Source organism: Echinops telfairi, unplaced genomic scaffold (genome assembly GCF_000313985.2).
Source record: "Echinops telfairi isolate 266 unplaced genomic scaffold, ASM31398v2 ScPeMD7_1713;HRSCAF=2227, whole genome shotgun sequence".
In the NCBI taxonomy this organism is placed as follows: Eukaryota; Metazoa; Chordata; class Mammalia; order Afrosoricida; family Tenrecidae; genus Echinops; species Echinops telfairi.
In genome coordinates this window covers 20,993,157-21,010,878 of record NW_022105611.1, presented here as the reverse complement: position 1 = coordinate 21,010,878, position 17,722 = coordinate 20,993,157, and the positions used below count along the sequence as shown (strand labels likewise).

The 17,722-nt window shown below is 58.5% G+C and overlaps 1 protein-coding gene across 2 annotated transcripts in view; it reads right to left on the bottom strand.

The window, feature by feature from the left end:
* PDE2A (phosphodiesterase 2A) overlaps positions 1–17,722 on the bottom strand; it is a 101,892-nt gene that overhangs the window by 49,619 nt on the left and 34,551 nt on the right. Inside the window, exons 2-3 of one of the 2 annotated variants that reach the window (XM_045293113.1) lie at positions 17,586–17,652; positions 5,995–6,056 (exon numbers count right to left, since the gene is read on the bottom strand). In XM_045293113.1, the coding sequence (XP_045149048.1) occupies positions 5,995–6,056; positions 17,586–17,604 (81 nt within the window). In that variant the 5' untranslated portion in view covers positions 17,605–17,652. The remainder of the gene's footprint in view (positions 1–5,994; positions 6,057–17,585; positions 17,653–17,722) is intronic. The other variant, XM_004708800.2, reaches the window with a different exon arrangement.

Sequence of the window (17,722 nt, the reverse complement as noted above, 5' to 3'; positions counted from 1 at the left end):
GTGTCACAGGCTCACACCTAACAGTCACGTCACATCCCACACTCACTGCCAGACTCAGGGTCTCCCAGCACCCCACGGGCTTCCTCGTGCACTTGATGTGACGCCACATCACACCCTGGGTTGTACGCTCAGCCTCTGTCTGGCCCGGCTCAGTGCCAGCCACCCGGGCCACAACCACAGTGCCACGCCTATCAAGTCCCACGTCCATGCCCATGCTGACATCTCTTATTCTCCTCGTAGGGTGTTGCCTCATAGGGATCTCTGGTGGGGCTTTGGGCTACTCGCTGCACTGCCAACCACAAGGCTGGAAGTTCGAAGTCCCCAGTCACTCCATGGGAGAAAGATGAGGCTCTCATCGACTCCCGTAAAGTATCAGACACCCAAAGGGGTAGCAGCCCTGCTCTGTCTTGGAGGGTCTCTGAGTCAGAAGGGACTCCATGGAAGGGAGTTTGGTTTGGAGTGTCAACTTGGCGCAGCCACCATGGCACTCGTTGCCACACAACACACACTCGGTGACAGTCTGCCAGCACACACACAGCATCTTTGCCTTGGGGGCTCCCACGGCACACAGGGCCACACACTCGGTCCCTCATACTCAGCCCCCCACACTTTGTGGTTCATCCACACCCGTGATTATGGTCACATACCTGGTATCTTCAGACCACATCACAAGCAAGGTGTCACCCATTGTCCCCCCAGCCACCCTCAGCATCGCCCATGCTCGCAGCCCCCCTTTGCTGGGCACGGTCACCAGAGCTGCTGCCCCGTGTCAAAGCTGCTTCCTGTTGTTGTGCTCCAAGCCTTCACCACTGCGTGTTCCCTCAAGAGTTTCCTGTTGTCAGGGCCAGTCAGGGCCAGCCCAGCTGCAGGACACAGCCCAAAGCCCAAGAGGTGACCAACAGGAACCTGGGGACCCCACCCCCAATTTTGAATGGGCTCATAGTATTTTCCATCCTCCTCCCCGATTCAATCACTTTGGGTCCCTCCCAGGCCTGAGCTTGTGCTGGCTCCACGGAAGGGACAGGGGAGGGGACCTCTAGACCCTGCTCACCCCGTGTGCTCAGCCTGTACTCCTCAGAAGGGGCTGTCGAGCAGGCAGTCTGGGAGAATTGACTGCACTGTCTCAGCAGCTGAGGGTCAAGGTCAGCCAGATGCTGGCCAGTCCAAGGGGCTCCGTCTGAAGCAGCTGAGAGCCCAAGGGGGTGAGGACAAGAGGTCAGGGGGTTCGAGAGCTTCCCAGAGGAAGTCAGCTGAGCACTGGGGAAATGGAGACTTTCACTCTGAGAGGAGGCCCTGGGAGGCACAGATGGTTGATCAAGCCCCTGGCTGCTAAGTGAAAGGTCAGCAGTTCGAACCGCTCCCCAAAAGGGTCTCAGAAAAAGAGGCCTGGCCATCCTCTTCCAAAAGGCCACAGCCTGGAAAACCCCGTGGGGTGCAGTTCTACTCTAAAACACACGGGGTCCACGTCAACCGGTCCTAAGGGGCAGCCCGCATAGGTGCTCCCTGCAGGAGCAGAGGCTCTGAGGCTGCAGGCGGCCAGGTGAGCAGCATGGAGAAAGCAACAAGAGAGAGCCAGGGAATTGACTTTGTGGACTGACTAGGTGGCTCCTGGCCCACTGCCCCACACATTGACCCCCCACAGCTGCCAAGCCCCCTGGCCTCCTGCTCCCGCCAGGGCCACAGGAAGGACACACGGGGGCCAGCACACACGCTCTCCACACGGCCCCAGATAAATATTTCCCGGGAAACGGAACTTGTTCTCTGTGTTTACAGTCAAGGGCCAGGCGGGGCCAGTGGGGGAGGTGCCAGCCGGAGGAACCCGTCCCCAGGCCCTCGGTGTCCAGTGGGGCCTCGGGCCTGCTGCAGACCACGGGCCAGTCACTGCCTCTCTCAGAGGGAGGGCCCACTCCCTGGGCCCAGGCCTGTCTCAGCACATGCCTTCGCGGGGAGTTTGAGTCTTAGGGCTTGCTACCTCCTTCCTCAGACCAAGCCGCTATGTTGGCAGGGGTGCTTGCCCATCTCTGTCTTGTCTTCTGTCAGTCCGGGGGTGGGGAGTGGGTGGACAGATGGACAGGCAGACAGGCAGAGACAGACTGAGAGGCAGCTGACACGGCCTCTGTGGCACAGGTCCTCAAACAGCCCAGGCCTGTGAGCTTTGACAGGTGGGCACAGACAGATGGCAAGGCCTCAGGGCCCTGTGGACGCCAGATGCCAAGGTCAGCCAACTTGTTGGTGGCGGCTCCCTCGGGGCTCTAGGCCATCACCAATGCCACACATTCCTGATGAGCTGCTGATGTGTAGAGCCCAGGGGGAAGCGGGCACATCTGCCAACCAGGGGTGCTCACTCAAGAATTTTACACAGGGGCCCGAAACGTACTGCCAGCCCAGCCCAGCACTCCCTGCTGTGGAACCTGGGCTCCACTTTTGGCAGGGCCAGGCCTGCGCCCCAGAGACCCAGATCACCCTGCCTATGTGCCCTGCACCAGCCTCTCCTTCCGCCTGCAAAGCCCCTCTCCACCTGCCAACAACCCATCCTGGCCAACCACCTGGCTCCAAATGGGCCTGCTTATCTTCCATCGGTGGCCTCAGCCTTGCCCCAGACCCTAAGACTTAGCCTTCCTCAACCCAGGACCTGAAGACAGAGAAGCTTCCGAGCCAACCCCTGCGGTTCTCCCTGCAGTCCTTTCCAGAGTGGTCCATCTGCCGTTCCCTGCCCTGGGCTAGGCCTTGCTCCCCTCAGCCGATCTGAGGGACCTCTCTGACTGCTCCACTCAATGGAACTGTCCCTCATCCAGTCAGTAGTCCTCCCTCCAACCCCCTCACTCCATCCTTCAATGTTCCAAGGCCTCCTCCTCCTCCTCCTCCGGGAAGTCATCAAGACTGACTCAGTTCAGCAACTCCCCCATGGAACCCCTCCAGGTCTTACCCACGTGCCATCTCATTAAAGACGCATTTATGGAACGCCTACTCTACACCAGGCCTGTGCCAGGCCCCACATGGGCCCAGGAAAACCAGAAAGATCCCTCTTTGGTCCCTGCCTTCCAGGTTTCACAACCATGTGGGAAAGGAAGCCATGACACACACACCCCGCCCCCCCAGGTGAAGAGTTACCCAGCTTTAAGCTCAGGGGGGTGGGGGGCAGTGAGCTTCCTGAAAAGGAGGAAGCTGGCAGAAGAAGCCATGCAGAAGGACTTCCCACAGGAGAGGGCATTGCCTCTGGGCCCTGGAAAGACCATAGGGAAATCAAGGGGCCAGCTGATGCATCCTGAGAAGAGTGCTTCCATATATCTGGCGAAGGGTGGGCTTGAGGCAGCCCAGCCAGCAGGCAGGGCCAGGAAGGGGAGCAATAGGAACCATGCTGGGCAGTCTCTTTGGGGGCTTAGTGTGAATGCCTGTGGCTTTGAGCATGTTGGCCTTCTTCTAGCCCCAAGGCCCAGTTAGGGCTCCTGATCTTGCAACATAGAGAGGGCATCAACCTGGTGCGCCCAACTCACCAACCTGGCTTTGCAGAGGGTGAGGGAGCATGCATTGCCTGGCCCTGCAGGGAGGACCCAGGCCGAGCAGGGAGAGCCTCTCCCTCCACCCCCTCCACCCCATGGGCTGGCACAGGGGCCAGGGAGCCATCCCAAGAGGATGTGTTGAACAGATGCCTGCGAGATGGGGTTGGGCACTGGCAGCCTGTGGCTCTCCCAGTGCCAGGAGAACGTGCCGTGCTCAGAGAGCCTCCATTAACCCTGACCCAGCTCTGCGGGGCACTGTCTCCTAAAGGCACAGCCTAGGCCTGGAGAGAGGCAGAGGGTGCCAACTGTCTCCAAATGTGGGACTTGGAACCACATTGATCTGATGCCCTGCAGCCATCTGGTCTCCCTTGAATCCACCCATCATGGAAGGGCTTCCCTCTCCCCCTCCAGCCCAGTTCCTCTCTCTCCCCAGCTCTGCCTTCTCAACGCTGGGGGTCCTAAAGGCAGCTCGAGAGGCTAAGCGGGGACCTAGGCACTTAAGAAGCATGTAGGGACTGAATCCAGAAATAAAATAGGCTATACAAGGAAGCAAGGCAGGCAACCTCGGGGGTGGGGGTGGGGTGGAGGAGAGGGTAGTGGAGGGTGATCAGGGGGGTGCAAAATGGGGTGAGAGGACAGAACTAAGAGGGCTCCTGGCCCCAAATCCTTATCTGAGGAAGGAGGCAGCGGACCCCAGACCAAGGAAAGGCAGGGAGGACATGTGACAGAGCCGTTGCGGCTGATGCAGGCAGGGTCCAGGGGCCTTGGATGGGCTACAGGGCAGGACTTGAACCCAGAGGAGACAGGGTGGGGTCTCCGGGCAGAGGGAGCTGTGTCCAGAGGCTTGGTTCCTTCCTGGGGGCCCAGCTCTCACCAACCCGGGGGGGTCTCAGCCCCCTCTTCTGGTGACTTCCTGGGAGGATGACAAATCCCTGTCTTCCCTGGCGGGTGGCGGTGGCTGCTGAAACACTGCCGGCTCCCAGGAACACCATCTGTCCCTAGCTCTGGGGGGAGCCCCGCCCCATGGGGAATGCCATGGTAATAAATAAATTAACAATGACTTTCCTCCCCTCCCCATTCCCTGGGCCCACATTCCAGCATGGAACCATACTGAGCCCTCCACCTAAGAGCACCCAAAGAGAGAGGCCTGGGAACGGGACACCTCTGGGCTCCTGTGTCAGCTCTGCCCCTGGCTCACTCGCTCCCTAGGGGACCCTGCTGGGCCACCAAAGCTGGAGCCAGACCAGTGGCCCTGGAGTCACGTTGTTGTGGAAGCAGATTGTCAGATCTTTCTTCCAAGGTGTCCCAGGGTAAGCTCAACCCCCAGCCCTTTCTGTGGTTAGTAGTAAGCGTTTCACGAGTCGTACTGGCCTGGGCCTCAAACTCCCTACTTGCAAAAGGAGAAGAGGAATAGCCCAACCTCCTAGGAGCCCAGAGAAGCGTCTGATGCAAGTGTCAAACTCCCCTCCTCTTGGCCAGGCCAATGGCACACAGATGGGCTCAGGCTAAACACACTCTCTCTCTCTCTCTCTCCTCTTGGCCAGTCCTCACCACCCACTTCTGCCTCCTCAAAGCACATCTGAGCTTTCCCATGAGGCACCTCAAAGGCATGACCAGGGCCAAGGGAATGCACACACTGAACCCTGGACACCCACTGGAAGCGGATGAGCACTGTCCCCAAGGAGCTCACAGCTTAGAGGAGAGGGCAAGTCAGACACCCATGCAGTGGCATGATGGTTAGTGGTACAGCGGTCAGGGCAGGAGAGCTCAGAGGAGGGAGAGCGAGCGAGCGCCCCGGTCTGGGGGCTGTGGTCAGGTAGGGCGGGGTTCCGGGAGGAGGGGAGGCTAGAGCTGAGCCCAGAAAGGCTGGAGGAGCTTATAAAGGCGGGGTTAATGGTAGGCTGGAAAGGACGCAGGGGGAGGGGCCAATGGGAGGCAGGAATGGATGAAGGGGCACTGGGCCAATGAGAGGCTGGAACGAATGGAGGGGGAGGGGCCGGTGGAGGCCGGAATGGATGGAGCGGAGCTGTGTTCCCGGCAGGGGAACTCGCCCAGACTTTTTGAGCAGGGGAGTGGTTAGTTACCGTTGTGTGTTAGGACGAACCTCAGCATGAAGGTACCTGACAGCAGGCGGCCAACAAGTGGTCCAGGGGAGCGCTGGTCAGGGAGGCAGTGGGGATGAGGAGGGGAGAGCCATCCTAGAAATCCTTAGGGCAGAATCAACGTGGAGAGGTTGCATCTCGGTGGGAAGACGGAGGAGTCTGAAATGAGTGACTCCTGGGTGAACTGGGAGAGAAGGGGTCCTCGGTCGGAAACCCAGGGTGGGGGGAGATGGTCTCTGTGTGGGTGAGCCTAGGTTGGAGGGAGTAGGGCTAGGACGCAGCTCCAGCCTCCTGATCCTCCCAGGGGCCAGGGCGCTGCTCAGACTGACCACCAGCCTGTGCCCCAGCTCACCCCCCAAGTCCACCCGTTTCTCCCTCTGCTGAGCTCTCACCTCCAGATGGTCGTCTCTACTCCCTCGGGGCGCTGTCTCCTGCGGAAGGGGGTCCCGGCCAGCTGCGAAGACAAGAAGGCCAGGGGCTGAGGCCTGCTGGGTCATCTCTCCTCCTTTCCAGCCTGCCCGCCCTCCAGCGAGCACCCAGTGAGCCACGTGGCAGCCTCCACCACCAGGGAGTCTGGCCCGTGTGGACCTCAGCTCACATCCCGGGCTCACTCTTGTTCCCTGCTTCCTGTGGCCACCTCTGGGCCTGGCATGCTCTCTGCCCCCAGAGCCATGTTCTCTCTTCTCTTCAGCCTGGGGCACCTGGGGAGTGGACAGGACCACGTCTTTAGCCCTCTGCCACTTCTGTTCCTCTGAGGGGAGACGTTTGCCACCACCACCACCACCCCGTTTCCCTGTCTCTGAAATGGGCACTTTCAATGTCCACCTCCTACAGTCCTCAAGCCTCCACCATGGGACAGAGACAGTTAAAGGGCTCCCAGCCCAGGGGTCTGGGACTCCCAAGTGAAGGTGACCACCATCACCCTCAGCCTGTCTAGAGTCCCCTCCAGCCTGTGTCCAAGGAACCCTTGTGTCCCAGCGGAGGACACGGCCACTGCTCGAAAGGTCGGGGGTCTGATCACACCCAGGGCAAACACCAGGCCATCTGTTTCCCTGAAGAGTAGTGCTGAGAAACCCTTAGGGGGCAGTTCGACTCTGCCACCTGGAGTCGCCATTCCCGGGAACCAGGTGCTAGCTGGCACCTCAAAACATGACAACCTGTGTCCCCACCTCTTCCTGTAGCCCCAGGCCTCCCCTCCTGGCTGGCTGGTTCTCCCACACCCCCACCACCCAAGCAGGCTTTCGGACCCCCGACCTGTCTGAGCGGCACTGCCCCTCCCCACCCCCACTCGACGGTGGACCCAGGCTTCAGGCAGGCAGTGGGATATTCTGAGCCTGGCTTCGTTCCCGTCAGCTGCTGGCCACCATGCCAGCCTGGCGCGGGCACAGGGGCTGATTTGATTTGGCAGCTTCGGAAGCGTGTGGTGGGGATGGGGTGGGGGAGGGAGATGAGACACCCATCAGCGCTAGGAAATAAACAGCCGCAGGCTCTCGGCAAACTGGGGGCAGGGTGCAGGCTGGCATGGGGGGGGTGTCCATGTGCCCTGCCTGGTGGCCCCCTTCCTCTCACCAGGAGCCGGATGACTGCTGGAATCTGTGACTCTCGTCAGCTGACCATAGGTAACAGGAGCCCATACCTGGGGGTGTGGATGCAGGTGGGATGGGGTGGCTGTGACAACGTGTCTGTTGTTCCCCGAGGATCTCCTGAGTCAGCCGGGCCTGCACCTGGCCTGTGTACCACCCAGAGTGTTAAGCAGGGCCACGGTCTAGGTGTGGCCATCTCCCAGGGTGACTGTGCCGCACGGCAGGCTTCTACGAGGGTGGGTTTCAGGGTGTGCCTCAGTGTGGCCCGAGCATGCTGGCTCTGCTCTGTTCCTTCCCTCTGTGAGATGACCCTGCTGACCCAGCCATGTCCGGCGGAGGAAATGACGGGGACCCTGATAAGTAGCTGACCCCAGGGCCTGTGCCTTTATCCACATGGCCTGAACCTTCCTTTCTACCTCCACCCCTGACTGTCCACCCACTGAGCCCCAGGGACAGTGCCTTCCCTGTCCCCTGAAAGGAGCCAGTGCTAGTTTCAAGTGATTCTCCAGCCCTCAGCTCCCTGGGGCAGGTCCTGTCCCCCTCCTTCATTTCCCTCCACCCAACTTTACGCCTGGAGAGGATGAGGGGACACTAAGCTGAGCCTTCACATGCCTCCATAACGGCCCCCTGCCAGCCTCAGAGTTTACCACCCTCCTTGTGCCCCCTCTGCTAGAAAAAAAGCACCTCATCTTTTTCCCAGAGGCCCTGGGAATCAGCATCACCCCCAGCAGTATGCTGCAGCACCCAAGGGACCAGGGCTCCACAGCCTCCAGTGGAGAGTCACCCAAACTGCTACTGGAGAGTCGGGTCGTGCACTGAGAAGGCAGGGAGTAGAGTCAGAACCAGAATCCTGGTCCTCAGGGGCCCGTAGGCCAAGGCTGCGTGCCCAGACACTAGACAGAGAGGTCAGGGTGAGGTGGAGCCTGCTTTGGGGAAAAGGCAGCATCTCTCATCTGTCACCACCTCCCTCCCCATTGTCCCACTGGCCCCTGGAGACCTGCGAGCCTCCCCCACCCAGCCACAGGAAGCTGAGCCCCTCCTGAAGCCAGCTGGAGCCTCCTCACGGAGCCCAGTTGTCACAAAGGGGTTGGTGGGACAGAGAAGGCCTGCAGAGCCTTCTTCTGCAGAGCTCCTGGAGGGCTTCCTGAAGGAGGCATGTGGCACTTCACAGGAAGTGGATGGGGATCAGGCCAGGATGCTAGAGGAGGTCCTCGCCTGCGCCGACATGTGCTCACTCGTGTCCTGGCACGCCTGTGCGTGTCTGTGTGTGCGTGGGTCCACATCAGACACGGGGCCTGAGCGCTGGCCTAGGTCTCAATGAAGAAGAGAGGCGGCTGGGGCAAGAAGGGCGCATGGGGAAGAGCAGGGACTGGGGAGTGTGGGGTAGGACCTGTGTTCGGTAAGAGCTTGGCTTTGACCGTCAGTCCTCAAGCCCCAGCCGTCTGACACTAAGGGCTGTGCGCTGCCTCAACCCCAGCTTTGGACAGCAGCCTCCTCCTCTCTGGGAGGCTTTCCCCCATCTGTAGGACAAAATGGTTGGACTCCCTCCTGGGGCGACACCCAGGGTTAAGCACTGCACTGCTAGATGACAGGTTGACAGACAGAACCCACACTGGGGCCCCTGGAACACTAGGCCTGGGGATCGGCTTCCGAAAGGTCATGGCCTTGCAAACCGCACGGAGCAGTTCCATCTGCACACTGAACGCTGCCCTGCCGGGGAATGAACTCAAGGCCAACGGCCCACGACCACCGATGCCCTAGGGTCTACCGATGGGTTAGTGCTCCAGAGAGACGTAGGCCCAAAGACAGACTGAGATGGAGGCTTCCAGGGAAGGGGAGACATCCCCAGGGCGAGGGGGAGGAGAACCCCGTGAAGGCATGCTGTGGGTTGAGCAGCTGGCAGGGTGGGGGGAGGTCCCTGCTGGAGACCCTATCTTGGGGCCAAGGCAGGATGTGGTAGACAATGGAGCCTTGTGGATGACAGGGAGCAGCTGTCACCTTCCACCCGCCTCCCTCCCAGTGTGCAGAAAGAGAAAATGAGGTGTGGTGGACAGGGGCTCCGCCCCCCTGTCTCTCCCAGAGACTGTGGACCGTGTGAAGCATCAAGACAGGGACTTGGGAAGCCTGGGTTAGGCCTTGTAGGGCTATGGGAGCCGGGCCAGCTCCCAGCCTCCCATGAATCCCTGCCCCCTCCCCCAATTGGGAAGCCCTGGGGCCCGGGCAGCCGAGCTCCCCCCTGAGAGGGGTCCCTTAAGAGGCTGGATTCCTCCTTGAGCCTGGACATTCCCTCCCCAACCCTGGCCTGGGTGCTGAGGGAGGAACAGAAGCCAGCAGGCAGTGAGTGACCCAACAAGTGGAGAGATGTAGCAGGCCCAGGCCACAGGGGAGGGCTCATCGGTCACCAGTTCTTCCAGCTACCCTGGCCTGGGACAGCTCCCTCCAGGGTGAGAGCCTGCGCTTGGAGGGGGCAGCTGCTGCCCACCACTGCCACTCGGGCTGCCCTGACCTCTGCCCTCGTTGCAGGACTTTGTGCTCGGGCGCTCACAGGCAGGGGGCTGTGCTTTTCCATGTCTGTGTCCAGGAAGCGATCATGTCCTGTTTTCCCCTTCAGGCCGGGGCTGCTGGAGAAGGGTGGAGGGGCAGGCCTCGCCTTCCTCCAATGTCTGTCCAGAGACTTTTAAGGGGCTGAGAGGAAAGGATACGAACAGGCTTCTTTCTCTCTCTCTGCTTCAGTCTGAAATGGCTGAGGGACGGAAGCGGGAGGAGGATGGAAATGACCCCCGACCTTACACACGTAGGAAGGTTTTCAGGAGCAGCAAACTCACAGACCAATTCTGCCACGGGGAGAAAGACAGTCATGTGACGCAGGTTGAAAGGGTCCCGGCCCCCCACCTAACACGAGCCCCTCCTTCTCCTCCCTTGCTGGGAGCGCGGGGGCCACCCAACATCCCAAGCTATCCGTCTCCATTGCTTCTTGTTATGTTTTTAATAACTGAGCATTGACGTTAACAAGGCAGGTGGCTGCAGCTCTTCCCAGCAGCCCCATTTAGAATCATTGAATCATCAAATCATCAAATCCTACAGTCCTGGATTCACAGACTGTCCGAGTCTCGGGCTCGTGGAGTGGCTGAATCTTAAAAGTCCCAGGATGTTGGAAGTCAGACGCCCCACCCCCATGAGGCACTGGCTGGACTCGAAGAGTGTCTGAAGGCTAGATTCGCAGGTTCCCCCCAGAGAAGCCCCCTGACTGCTCCCGGTTCTCACACACCCCTAGAGCTGAAACGTGCTCATCCCTCAAGTTCCTCCCTTTATGGGTGAGAAGACACCTCCCCCCCGCCCCAGCTGAAAATGGCCTTGTGCAAGATGACCACAGAGTGGGGAGCCGAGCAGTGCCCAAGCAAGAGATTGCAAGATGGAGCCCCAACAGTCTGATGTTGCGGAAATGACACAACCAGTCAATTCTGAAACCCCGGTATTAATTTGGGGTGTCACTGCTCTTTCTGCGTTGCTCACTCACCTCCCCTGGCTCTCCCTCCAGCCCACCCCAGCTCTTCCTGCTTCTTTCCCCACCAGCCCCCACCCTGAACCCTGTAGTCCATACCTCAAGCCCAGCTCCTGCAACTCCTTCACCCTTTCCATCGCCCTTTGCTCTACTCCCCCACCTCCATGCCCAAAATAAAGCCCAGACCAGCTGGAGATCTACACAGGGCCAGCTCCCTCAGCTTGGGAGTTGGGGATCAGGAAAAGCAAAATGCTGCCACCTGAAGCCACCAACCAGAAGTCAGGTGGCCCAAAGAAGGGGCCCTGGCCGTTCCTCTCCAGGGAGCTGAACCACATCAGCGGCTTCCAGGCCATCGGAGCCAACGTTGAGGACAACAGCGGAGGCCGACAATTTATATCAGAACGAGCAGGGATGCTTATCGATTGCATTTTCATAAATTTGCATCTCTACTTGTTTGAGGCTGTGCGCATATGTCTTTGGATTTGAATTTTATTAACTCTGATATTTCACAGTTTGCTTTCCTTTTTAAAAATTCCCAACACTCTTTGCCCAGGGCAGACCTTACATTCCCCCTGTTCTAAATGAGGGTGGAGCAGCCCTCCCGGGCCAACCTCCCCCCCACCTCCGCCCCCCCGGCCAGTGTGGCTTGGGGACTCCTGTCTCCTCAAAGCTCATGAGCTCCTGCACCGTCTTCCCAACAACCTTCCCAAGCCTATAGGACCGGGACCCACACCCAAGCCTCTGGGCTGCAGTTTCCACTCGTACAGCTGAGCCGCCACCACACCCTCCTCCACCCACAGCACCCTGCCCTCTGCATCCTTCAGCCCCTCCCCTCTCCAGGCCACGTCACAACTAGTCTGGACCAGCTTCCAGACCCCAGGGAAGCCCCCTAACACACAGGTCCGACCCGTCACTCTGCTGTCATCAACCCTCTCCCCAGTCCTCATTTCTTGCTGGGGGAGAAACAAAACAAACCAAATTCCTTAGGATGGCTTAGAAGTCCTGCACAACTTTTGGCTGCCAGCCTCACCAGACTATGCCTTGATGCTCCGTCCTCCTCCCCCCATCCCATGCGACAGGCAGCCTGCTGTCCAGGATCCAGCCACACGGAACTTTGCTTCCCTGCCTGGTGGCCACCAAGCCGCCACACCCACCCTTCTTTCTCCTTCGCCATCCAGAAGTTGCTCCTGGCTCCCCCTTGAACTCTCAGACCAGTGACGCTTCCTCCTGGAAGCTCCACCTCATCCCACCCTCTCGCCCAGGGCTGAGCCCCGTCCTGTCCTTCTGTGGCCCCTGAATTCATCTCCATCACCCGACTCACTCCCACCTTCCAGAGTCTGTGCCCATCCCCACCTCACCGCCTGCCCTCCCTGGTCTGTGCCCCACGGCAGAGGCACGTGTGTTGTTGCTCGGGTCTGCCCTCCCTGTTGGACACATAGTAGGTGTTCACATAATGTCCACCTATGAGGACCTGGCAGGGCACAGTGTGCCTTAGGAGGCAGGGCTGAGAGTGAGCAAAGTTGGTAAGAGTTCCTCAGCTGGGCTGGCTGGGGAACCCCTGGGGGAAGCACCTGGGAGTGTCCCCCATGTGTCAGTCCTAAGACATTCATTGAGGATGGGGCCTCAGAGAGGCTCCAACATCACCTTAATGCCACCAGAGCAAACCATCAGAGTGGGACCAGAGTGTGTGATGGAAGAGGAGTAACCAGTATCCAGGGCCCAGGTATGGCCCTTGGGTGAGCCAGCAGTAAATTTAGGGGCAGCTGGTAGTGTAGGTTAGGCATTGGGATGCTAATCCCAAGGTTGATGTTTCAAACCCACCTGCTGCGCCCTGGGAGAAAATTGAGGCTATCTGCTCCCATAAAGATGAACCATCTCAGACCTGGGTTGGAATCCACCTGTGAATTTGTTTGTTTTCCTGGAGGAGGTGCCCCTCTGGCTGGTCTGGAGCAGGGAAGGAAGCAGATATGAATTCTTTTGGAGAAAATGGTGGGGCAGAGTACTGTGTCCCTCCTTGTCCTTCACCCCTGGGGGATCAGGAAGGTAGGGGGCAGGGAGGCTGAGATGGTATGGAGATCCCATCCCCAGCCAATACAGTGGCCAGGATGGGTATGGAAGGCTTGGCTGGCAGGGAGCGGGTCCCCAGCTGTGGCTGGGAAACGTTTCCTGTCTCTTTGCCAATGGGGTCATTAATAATCATTTACCCGCCACGGGCAGCACAGAGGCCAGCCAGCGAGCAGCATGCTGCTGGGGCTGGAAGCTGGCCTGGTAGCCGGCTGCTCCTGCCACCTCACTGCTAGACCTAAGCCGGTCACTTGACCGCTCTCGTACTCTAGAATGCTAGTCAAAGGAGGGTCTGGTGAGGATGAGTCTCACTCTGGCTCTCACCTTCCCTCAAAACTCACTGCTCCTGTGGGTTCCCAAGACCTCAACTCTTTACAGGAGTAGAAAGCCTCATCTTTCCCCCAAGAAGCAGCTGGTGGTTTCAAACTGTTAGCCTTAGATGGTGGCAAGGGGGCTGGCAACCCAACAGGGAGTTATGGACATCTGACTATAGGTGTGAGCATCTGGGCTATGCCAAGCCTTGGGCACAGGAGGTGGAGAGTGAGGAGTCCTGAGCTCAACTTCGGAAGAGCTCAAATTCTGGAGCCAGACCCCAATACTCTGAAACCAGCTATATATACACCAGGGTATAGCCATAGAGAACAGAGGGTCGTCTGCCCAGGGCCCGAGAGGCGACAGTGTGGTAGGCCAGAAAGACAGAAGCTGGGGGCTCCATGTGGCCTGCAGGTCACCACTACCATCCCAGCACTTCAAACTCTGCCTACCTGGTATCAACACACACACACACACACACACACACACACACACACACACACAGACCCCAAACCCATGGCCGCCCACTCACTTCCTACTCATAACTCCCCTGTAGGGCAGTAGAATGCCCGTGAAGCCCCCAGATCATGAATCTGGGCAGAAGCACCCTGCCATAGTGAAGGGAGTGGGCTCCACCGTAGACCCTTCACTAAGCAGCCCAGCGCTTTAGCTACCATGCAGCAGGGCTTTTACCCATTAGATCAGGAATGCTTTTAAACAGTTCAAAGCCCCCACCCACCCACCCCAAGGGGGACGAACAACAGAAAGGTGGGTGAAAGGAGACAGTGGATGGTGTAAGATATGAAAATAACAATAATTTATCATTTGCCAAGGGTTCACAAGGGTGGGAGGGAGGGAGGGGAAAAAAGCTGACACAAGGGCTCAAGTAAAAAGAAAATGCTTTGAAAAGGGCGTTGGCAACATATGCATAAATGTGATTGATACAATGGATGTATGGATTGTTCTAAGAGCTGTGAGAGCCCCTAATAAAGTGATATAAAAAAATGCAATAAACAACTCAATGAGTCAACTTGTTGAGTGAGACATTTGTGAAAGGACTTTGGAATTTGGAAAGAGTTTCCCAAAAGATGCTGGATAATGATGAAGTTGGCGACGAGGATGGTGATAATTCCGGCCCGAAACAATGGGAGGGCTGGAGACCCAGAGAGGATGACCCCCAACCAGACATCATTGCTTGGGGAAGAGACAGCAGCCTTCAAGATCCCTTTTTCCAGTTGGGCCAAAATCTTCCTCAGCCCTCGCCCCCAAGTCCATGCCCACCAGCCATCCCCTTCAAGGCCCAACTCGATCCCACTCACTGTGGAGAACCTTCAGGAGCGGAACGCTGGCACTAGGTGCCCCAGCCCAGACCGCTGATTGATTCTGCTCCTCTGCCTCCCATCCAGCTGTAAGGATTCCTGCATCTATTTTACACTAGACTCTCAAATACCTTCTGGAAGGCTGCCCAGGAAGGTTTCCTGTAACTCCCTTTGGAGGGTATGCACTGTATCCTCCTACAGAGTGGGCCCTTCCCCAAGGGGTGACCCTGTGTCCTCTTTCAGGGACGGTCTCTGTGCCGACAGGGACTAACTTCTCTCCCCTGAACAGGGACCTGCAGATTAGAGCTAGACGGGGGCCTTCCTGTTTGTCTCTCAGCCCAGAGACCTTCTGCCTCACACGGAGACGGGAAGAGGAGAGGTGAGCAGGAAGAAAGCGGGTGCTTATCTGCATATTGCACCCCTGAGATGATGCAAGCCAGGAAGGGGACTGGGTCACGGAGGCCTCATGGTTGGCAAACTTGCCTAAACTCCAAGCGCAGCCCAAGTGGCTCCAAGAGGTGCCACCAAGGATACCACCTAAGCCTTGCTGCCTGCTCCGGGACCCCTCCCCTATGGGGAGCACTGTGAGGTGGCAGTAAACAGAGTGTCCTTGTCACCATGTGCATCCTCCCCACACCCCAAGCCTCGGCCCAAAACATTGAGGCCAGCTGAGGAAACGAACAAAGGTTCCCGGACCGAGACATCGCCTGCCGCCCGCCCGTCCAGCGCCTGCTCAGCCGGAAACCCAAGACAAAGGCCTTGGTCCAGGCGAGGATGAAGGGTAAAGGGTAGGGGCAGCCCAGGAGGCTGGGGGGAGGGGGGACCAGGGAGAACATCACTGGACTTCTCTGGGGACCAAACTGGGAGGGAAGCAAGGGTAGCAGCCCGGCCTTCCCTGAGCGTACATGCACGTACACACACACACACACACACACACACACTCACACCACTCCACAGACATGCACGGGAAACCAGCTTTATCCCATATACCCCAAACATGACAGAGTTCATCTTACCTCACACACTTTACCCACACACTCCCATATCCCTCCGCACAGTCCACAGCCCTCCATACCACCTGATACCCTTACCCTCAACCCCGCCCCACACACACGTCTCAACACACACACAAGCATGGTTCACATGGAAAAAAACATCACATAATCCACACCTTGCAGCAAAAAGTCACACACCCACCCTTCTCCTCCTCACACTCACCTCCCCAGCCACAGACATATGCATCCGATTAAATTCAACACACATGCCACGCAGACAGAGAGACTCGTGCAGATACACCCTGCATAGACAATGTGCACACCTCACGTCCCACCAAAATGCCACACGATTGTGGGCACACGCCACCACTCGGATGGACAACCCTGCCTACCACTGCCTCCCTGCCACACACACAGATGCACCTGTCTTTGGTGAGTCGCCTTGGGCCTGGCCCCTTTCTTGCCCAGAGTCCCCCCCACAGACACTTCACACCCACACAGCCAGCCCAGGTGGCAACGCAGTGCCCTCGCCCAGCTACCCAGGCTGTAAGCACACCTGGGCACACACAACTCAACCCCTCCCCTCTGCCAAGACCTCCAAGACACCCACTAGCCCAAGAGTGGCTCTTCCTGGCTATACATGCTAGCAAGTAACATGGGCAAACACACACACTATCCGGCATGCAAGCTATCCCCAACAGGCATCCAGTCACACACACAAGTTCTTGACTCACACATACAGCTACCACCCAACATGCACAGTGCTGTCTCCCTAGCCACAAGCGGTGTGTACAGTGCCAACCACTCACACTAATCCCCCCAGATAATCCCCACCTGTGCTGACATACCCAACCACACACGACACAACCTACAGAATCACATGCAGGGCACACTCAACACCTGTAGCCCATCCAACACACACACACACACACACACACACACACACACACACACACTCACCCAGCCTGGGACACTGCCTGCCCACCACAGGTGACTGACGTCAGGTCACAGACCACTCCTCCCCTCCCCCAAACCAAGTCCCCAGCTGTCCCCCAGTCAAGACCACAGCGGAGGGAGATGGTGGGTTTGGTAATCATGAACCCTAGGATGGGCACCCTGTGAATCTCTCACACCTCGGATCCTGGGTACTGCCCAAGGGCAGCACATTTCATGTTTAACACCTCCCACCTGAGCCCACTCCATGCCTAGTCTGAAGACACCAGGCGGACAGAGGTGTTGGAGGTCAAAAGCCTGGCTGTCCAAGCCTGCCCCTCCCCCCCTCCAAGAGCAGAGGCAGCTATCAGGGAATGGGTGAGCACAGGGGGAGAACAGAACAGAGATAGAAAGCTAGAGAAATTTGGAAGAGAGACTGAGAGACAGAAAGGGTGGTAGTGTTGGTAGATGGAGCAAGAGACAGGGAGGCGCTCAGGGGAAAACAGAAGGGAGAGCGCTGGCGAGCCCAGGAAGACTTGGGATCAATCGGAGGAGAAATCCAGACACGAAAGTGGGCTCATCACACCCAGGGAGAAATACAAGAGGGGCTGAGCCCTGAGGGGAGATGTTAGGGAGACGCTTAGTCAGAGACCAGAGAAGGGAAAGGCGAACAGAGAGAGGAGGGAGTGGGGAGAGAGGAGGCTTATCGCATGCTGGGAACAGAGAACCCATGAAGCTCCGAGGGTTTTGACCCTCTATTGGGAGACCTGGGTGAGGACCGCATGTGCTGATATTTGATGGGGTGGGTCTCAGTAGATGATGTGGCTGAGGCTGGGGGATGGGGGTTCAGGGGCTTGGGGCAACCGCACAACTCTGATGTGGGGTCCCTATTGCGGACTAAGGTTTCAAGTATTCTGGATTGCCCTGAGCCCAATACAGATAGTGGGGTTCAGGGCTTTGGTCGGGGTCCGGTCACTACTGGTGGGGGAGGGGGTTCCAGGCTTTAACGGTGTAGATGGGAAGTTCTGTGGCTAGAGCGGGGTCTTCACTATTCGATGGGAGTTCAGTGTCTGGAATGGGGTCTTCATGATGAGTTAGGGAGTCAAGGGCTCTGGGTGTGAGCGGCAGTCCCAGGACAAGAGTGGGGCCCGGAACTAGGGAAGGGCTCCCCTCCCTGCGGCGGTTTCAGGGGCGTTCGCGTCCCGGGCTGTAGGGAGGCCCGGCGCTCGCCCGACACCCCGCTCCTCGTGCCCAGCGCGGGGGGGCCCCCCCTACCTGCAGGCTGTCGGCGCATGGCTGCGGCGGCGGCTCGTCCGGCTTGAGGAAGACCTGCTGACCCCGCCTGAGGAATTGGACAACAGCGATGAGGATGTGGTGCAGCACCAGGACCATGCTCGCAGCCGCCCGCCTGC